The following is a 7,542-nucleotide window of genomic DNA, read 5'->3' on the forward strand; positions in this document are numbered from 1 at the left end:
AAGAGTACTGGAGTGGGTTGCCATTGCCTTCTCCGCTCATTTCCTCTATCATGTAATAAACTGGTAAATGTGTTTTCCTGGGTTCTGTGAGCTCTTCTAGCAAATGACCTAATCCAAGGAGGGGACCATGGGAACCTCCAATTTGTAGACAAGTCAGCCAGAAGTTGTGGGTAAACTGGGGATGTGTGATTGGTGTCTGAAGAGTAGGGCAGTTCTCAGCCTGAGCCCTTAACCTGAATTTGTGCTCCCTCTAGGCAGTTAATGTCAGAATTGCTTGGTGTGGAAAATCTACCCACACCAAAAACATTGTGAGTGTGATAGCAGCATGAGAGTAAAGGAAAACAGAGTTTTCCCTAGACAATTGCCTAAACAAAACACATAAAAATGGCCATTCATCACCTTACCACTAGGAAGTAAAGGCATTCTGGATGAATGTTTCCCAAGATAAAAACCAATAATAATACAGAATATTAACAGATAATCATTGTTCATTGTTTTGCATTGGTGTTCAGTCGCTAAGTCATGTTCAACTCTTTGTGACCCCATGGAGTGCAGTATTCTAGGCTTACCTGTCCTTTACTATTACTAGAGGCACTCCATTCTTGATGAATTTTTCCCCAAGATAAAAAAACAGTAAGGATACAGCATATTTAAAAAATGATAATGAAAAACTAAAAATAGAACTGCCATATAATCCAGCAATTCTACTCCTGGGTATACAGTTGAGGAAAATGAAAACACTAATGTGAAAAGATACATGCACCCTAACGTTCACAGCAGCACTATTTGCAATAGCCAAGACATGGAAGCAACCTATCATCAAAAAAGAAAACAAATAACAAACGTTGGTGAGGAACTGGAGCAAAAGAAACCCTTGTAGATTGTTTGTGAGAGTGTGAATTAGTGCAGCCACTGAGGAAAACAGTACGGAGGCTTCTCAGAAAACTAAAAATAGAACTACTATCCAGCAATCCTACTCCTGGGTATACATCTGAAAAAAAAAACACAATAATTTGAAAAGATACACGTACCCTAATATTCATAGCAACATGATTTACAATTGCTAAGATATGGAAGCAATATAAGTGTCCATCAACAGATGAGTGGATAAAGATGTGGTATGTATGTGTATACACACACACACACACACACACACACACATACATACACACACACAATGGAATACTACTCAGTAATACAAAAGAATGAAATTCTGCTTTTTGCAACAATATGAATGGATCTAGAGGATAGTATGTTTAGTAAAATAAGTCACACAGAGAAAGACAAATACTGTACGATATCACTTTATATGTGGAATCTAAAAAATAACACAAATACAAGAAAACAGAAATAGAATCACAGATACAGAGAAGAGACTAGTGGTTATCAGTGGGGAGAGGGAAGGGGGCAGGAGCAAGAAAGGAGGAAAGGATTAAGAGGTACAAATTATTATGTATAAAATAGATCAACAGGGATATATTGTATAGAACAGGGAAATATTGGATTATTTTGCAATAATTTTAAATGGACTATAATCAATAATCCATAATAATATTGTCATTGTGTTGTACACTTGAAACTAACATAATACTGTAAATCAACTATACTTCAATAAAAAACCAATAATTTCCACTGTATATACTTCAGCAGTTGCAGCACACTTTCACAAATATGTCTTATTCTACCCTTACACTTTTTTAAAAAAAATTAATTTATTTTAATTGGAGGCTAATTACTTAACAGTATTTTAGTGGTTTTTGTCATACATTGACATGAATCAGCCATGGGTGTACATGTGTTTCCCATCCTGAACCCCCCTCCCATCTCCCTTCCTACCCTTACACTTTAGCTAAGCTATATTCTATAATGGAGAAGTCACAGGCTAGGAGAGGAAAAAAAGACTGTTCAATAAGTCTTCCCTGAGCAAAATTAGTTACTCTCCACTCTTCCTTTGAAAACTCTATTTGTTTTTTGACTCTTCCTCAGGAGGCTGTGAGCTTCTGAAGACAGGCAGGTATTTTGCTTTGCATGTCCATTTAAACCAAACCTGCTTGCCAGTGTGAATGGGCCTGGGAATAGGTGAAGGTGCCCAGGAGATGGTAGGTCTCATTTGGGATTCCTTCAGTCCACCCCCATTCCTTGAGTTCCAATCCCCAAAAAAGGCAATGCCAAAGAATGTTCAAACTACTGCACAACTGCATTCATCTCACATGCCAGCAAAGTAATGCTCAAAATTCTCCAAGCCAGGCTTCAACAGAAAGTGAACTGTGAACTTCCAGATATTCAAGCTGGATTTAGAAAAGGCAGAGGAGCCAGAGATCAAATTGCCAACATCCATTGGATCATCGAAAAAGCAAGAGAGTTCCAAAAAAATATCGACTTCTGCTTTATTGACTACACCAAAGCTTTTGACTATGTGGATCATAACAAACTGTGGAAAATTCTGAAAGAGATGGGAATACCAGACCACCTGACCTGCCTCTTGAGAAATTTGTATTCAGGTCAAGAAGCAACAGTAAGAACTGGACATGGAACAACAGACTGGTTCCAAATAGGGAAAGGAGTACGTCAAAGCTGTATATTGTACTCTGCTTCTTTAACTTGTATGCAGAGTACATCATGAGAAACGCTGGGCTGGATGAAGCACAAGCTGGAATCTAGACCATGGGGAGAAATATCAATAAACTCAGATACGCAGATGACACCACCCTAATGGCAGAAAGTGATGAAGAACTAAAGAGCCTCTTGATGAAAGTGAAAGAGGAGAGTGAAAAAGTTGGCTTCAAACTCAATATTCAGAAAACTAAGATCATGGCATCCAGTCCCATCACTTCATGGCATATAGATGGGGAAAAAATGGAATCAGTGAGAAACTTTATTTTGGGGGGCTCCAAAATCACTGCAGATGGTGATTGCAGCCATGAAATTAAAAGACACTTGCTCCTTGGAATAAAAGCTATGACCAACCTAGACAGCATATTAAAAAGCAGAAACATTACTTTGCCGACAAAAGTCCATCTAGTCAAGTCTATGGTTTTTCCAGCAGTCATGTATAGATGTGAGAGTTGGACTATAAAGAAAGCTGAGCACCAAAGAATTGATGCTTCTGAACCGTGGTATTGGAGAAGACTCTTGAGAGTCCCTTGGACTGCAAGAAGATGCAACCAGTCCCTCCTAAAGGAGATCAGTCCTGGGTGTTCATTGGAAGGACTGATGTTGAAGCTGAAACTCCAATACTTTGGCCACCTGATGCGGAGAGCTGACTTACTGGAAAAGACCCTGATGCTGGGAGGGATTGGGGACAGGTGGGGAAGGGGACAACAGAGGATGAGATGGTTGGATGGCATCACCGACTCAATGGACATGAGTTTGAGCAAGCTCTGCGAGTTGGTGAAGGACAGGGAAGCCTGGCGTGCTATAGTCCATGGGGTCGCAAAGAGTCAGACACGACTGAGTGGCGGAGCTGAACAGTACACTCGGGTCCAGTGCAGCTGTCTTTTGCTCTCAGCTATGCTTTCTTTTCCAAGACCCCTAGCCTGGCTCTGCATACAGCTCACTGGTCAACATGGCCTCTTAGGTCAGTGAACTCATTTAGACCTGCTGCCCTTGCTTTCCCCACCACAAATGCCTTTCAAAGCCACCTGTGGGAATTACCTGTTGGCTGAAGACAGGCTGTGTGGGTCATAGGCAGCTGACCTCTAAGCTGACCATTTTGGCTTGGCTGGCCAGTCTGGCATGGCCAGAGACAAATCATGGACAAGCATGAGGTGTGATTAGCTTTTGAGTCCCAACTGCCTCCCAAGGGCCAAGTAGTAAGTGTCTGATGAATTGAGTTGAAGTTGTAGCAGGAGGAAAGTGTCTTCCAGGTCTGACGGCCAATAATTCCATGTTCTCTCCAGTACACGTATAACATGAAGGAAAGTCTTTAAAAAGCCCACCGACATGGGGCTAGTGCACCCTGCTCCCTTGATTTAGAATCCTGATTTGTATATAACTTAATGAAACATAAAGCAAGGAAAACAGGAGAGAAAAGGATGTGGAAGAGGGACTTCCTTGGAGATCCAGTGGCTGGCATGCTTCCACTGCAGGGGCATGGTTTTGATTGGTTGGGGAACCAAGATCCCACCTGCCCCACAGTGCAGCCAAGAAATAATAAAAATTATAATAAAAAAGAAAAGGGGAAACAGAGGTAAGAAGCCAAGACTCCCAAATTCATTTGTAATTAGCAACAAATAAGACAGACTCATCTTGTTTAAGGAATTAGTCTCAACACCAAGCTGTTGAGATTTGACTCTAAAACCAAGGTTTTAAAGAAATCCTCAAATGGACAAACCAGCCACATTAGTTACTGTTTGTATCTCCTATCTGGGTGATTTTTTTCCCCCAGATGTCTTTCAGAATCACAATTTGTCATGGGAAACATTACAAAGACTTTTCAGATTCTTGTCAAATTTGGGAAGACTTCTTTCAAGTTTCTTTTATATATGATCTATTACAGACATATCCTTATTTGCTCTTTACAGCAAAACTATAGGCATATGCCTTTCAAACACAAGAATTCTGGGGAAAAAAATCCTCATTTTTAGAAATGACTTGAATGGTCTTCATCCTGTCTGCCAATAGGCAGATGAAGTAGGAGGAAGGGGTTCCGGGAGGGCTGTGTCTGTCTGTGAAACCAACCGAGGGTACCTGGGCTCATCTTCCAAGAAGCTGTTCATTCAGTGCAAGTATGGACAGTCCACTGGGAGGGCTGGGGGGAAGGTGGCTACAGGGGCCTCTGTTTAGCCACTATGGTACATTAAGAGATTATATGCAGCCAAATTATGCTTAAGAATACAAAGGCCGGCTGTGCCTGCTTGCTTCCAAGCAGTGTGGGAAGCAGAGAGGGGGCCAACACCTCTCAAGCTAACTTAGTGAAAGAGCACTACAAGGAAACATTAACTGAAGCCAAGCTAGTGACACCTGCCTCCAAGAAGCAGGCAGGGACAGAGTTGGCCCTTTACTCATTTGCCTTCATCTCCCCCAGCCCTCTCAGTCGGTCTGGATCCTTCTTCTCAGGCTGGGCTGGGCTATCAGGACTGAAGCCCCACGGTCAGCAGGGACCTGGCTTCATGCCACCAGTTGGGATGGATGGGTGGGAAAGCAGATCCTATCCCTTTTCAAGAGCCCTATGTCTCCAGCCAGTGGGCTTAGAAGGGCTGCCCAGCTGCAGAAAACTTTCCCCATTTCTCACATTTGTGTGGGAATGTCTGAGAAGGGAGGCTACCAAATGGGAGGGAGGTGAAATGGGGAAGAGGGAGACTCAATACTGCTGCTCAGTGCTCATCCCTCCTCAACTCCTGTCCTGCCAGCCAACACCCCGTATCAGGTTTTCGCCACCCCTATACACACACACACACACACTCTTTGAGAAAACAGCATCTCTTGTGAGAGGAGCATGAACTTGTGGGGAGGGCATCCTCATCTTTGTAGCCAGAAAAACTTGGGTGCAAATCCCAGAGCTCTATCATTTATCAGCTGGGTAACACTGAACACCTTATATCCCTTCCTGAGTTTTAATAACCTTATCTCCAAAAGATGCCACAAACACCCATTTTTATCAGGTTGTCCGGAAAACTGAATTAGATCCTGCTTACAGCGCACTTCTCCCATTGCCTGGCACCAGGAAGATGATGCCAGATGAAGGTGGACTCCTCCCCTTATTACACATGATGCAGAAATGACAAGAGCTGACGTTCCTTTCCCACCATTCCCCACGAATTTCTCATGCTACAAAGAAACAGAAGAGGAGTTTCTGGTCCCACCTGGTAGACAGCCCTGGAGATGCACCATGGTTTCAGCATCAGTTGCAGGACCCGCACGTTTCCGCCTTGGCAAGTCCTCAGAGCCCGGCAAGTCAGGCCCCACACCAGCCGGTCCCAGGCACTCAGCAGGTCCTCAGAGCCCAGCGGCCCTGCAGCCATGCCAGCCAAGGCCCCGCCTCTGCCCTTCTGGTCCCAGGCCCCATGTGCAGGGCTGTGTTCTTTTCCTGACGCTAAGTTCAAATGTCACTGAGATGTCATCAGACCAGGAAAAATGCAGGCCAAATAACTCTGCCTCCACTGGGGCCTCTGTCCTACCCCCTGCCCTGCCTCCCCAGCACCCTCACTAGGCTTCAGAGACTGTTTCTGCACAAGGACGAGCTAACAGCTCCTAAATGAGAATGTTTTCTCCCTGTCTCCAGAAAGTCTCCCAGGACAAGGTAGAAACGAGCCTCCCCTGCAGATAATAGCACTCGGTGGACCTCAGAGGACACCCGGCTGACTTTCAGGGCAGATCAGAACAGAATTTTAGAAAGAATGTGGACCCAGAGTCGTCACTGTGTGCTCATGGTTCCGGGATTCCATCCAGGGTAAGAAGCAAAAGGGATGGATTTTCAGCCTCCCGCCAACATTCCCAAGGCATTCTGTCCAGACTCTTAAGTCTTTAAAACTTCCAGAACCAGAGTTTCTTCATGACAAAGCCAAGAGGCCATTTTTTTTTTTTCCAAATCAACACTGGAGAAACTGCTATATCTGTCGACAATTTGTAAATACCCAGGCATTTACTTTGGAAATCTCCCAAGTTTAGGTTAGGAAGAGAAGGGCAGTAAGAAAGCTTATCTGCTAGATGTAATATCCACATCTGAGATTTTAGAGGAGAGGGGATAAGGGGGATAAAGGTGGCCTATCTGCTTTTCCCCATGATGGGTCATTTTCTATAAATGTTCTGTGACTTAATCATGTTTTAAATAAATCCTGTGGTGACCTTAACTCAAGGAAGGGCATCCAGTTAAATAAGATAAAGCTCTTTGAGATGTCAATCAAATTATTTTGAGTTTTGATTTTTTTGTGATTACTATTAGTTTGATTATTTTAAACCATGTTTCAGAAGGGTATCTGTGTCTAGTTCAATAGCTTACTGACCAAAAGACAAGATTTCAAAGTGAGAAGAGGAGGGAGGATTAGCTCATAACACAACCTGTGCAGTTAAGGAAACAACATGTTTAGTCTTAACATCATTTTGAGTGTTTGGTAGTCACTGAGGCATATTTGCCTTCTGCACATCCTTTATGTTGATTGATTATCTTGTCTCTTCAACTGGAACCTTTACTATCATCAGAAAAGTAGTAGAACATAACCCATGGAACTCATAACTCACTACCTCCTGGAGTGTCCTGATGCAAGACATAACTGAGTTTGAATTCGGCCCTGCCACTTACTGTGTGACCTCAGACACATTGACTTCTCTGGTTTATTGTGTTGGCCAAAAAATTCGCTCAGTTTTCTCATAACATGTTATGGAAAATATCTGAACAAACTTTTTGGGCAACCCTAGTAGTTCTTTATCTGTCAGGTGGAAAGCGTACCAACCTCACAGGGCTGTTGTGAGGATTAAGTCAGGGGATATACTTAAAGTGGATAACACAGGGTGTGGCATGTATCTGATTTTAATTTTTGGGGAGTGTTTCCCATAATCACGTAATTCTAGGATACTATCCACCACTGATAATATTAAACTCTT

General features: G+C 43.0%; 1 protein-coding gene across 1 annotated transcript in view; it reads right to left on the bottom strand.

The window, feature by feature from the left end:
* Positions 1 to 5,963, bottom strand: part of FRMD4A (FERM domain containing 4A) — a 325,528-nt gene extending 319,565 nt beyond the window's left edge. Inside the window, exon 1 of the mRNA XM_052650658.1 lies at positions 5,805 to 5,963. Coding sequence (XP_052506618.1) covers positions 5,805 to 5,963 — 159 coding nt within the window. The remainder of the gene's footprint in view (positions 1 to 5,804) is intronic.
* Between the last annotated feature and the right edge of the window lie 1,579 nt (positions 5,964 to 7,542).

Source organism: Budorcas taxicolor, chromosome 13 (assembly GCF_023091745.1).
Source record: "Budorcas taxicolor isolate Tak-1 chromosome 13, Takin1.1, whole genome shotgun sequence".
Taxonomy (NCBI): domain Eukaryota; kingdom Metazoa; phylum Chordata; class Mammalia; order Artiodactyla; family Bovidae; genus Budorcas; species Budorcas taxicolor.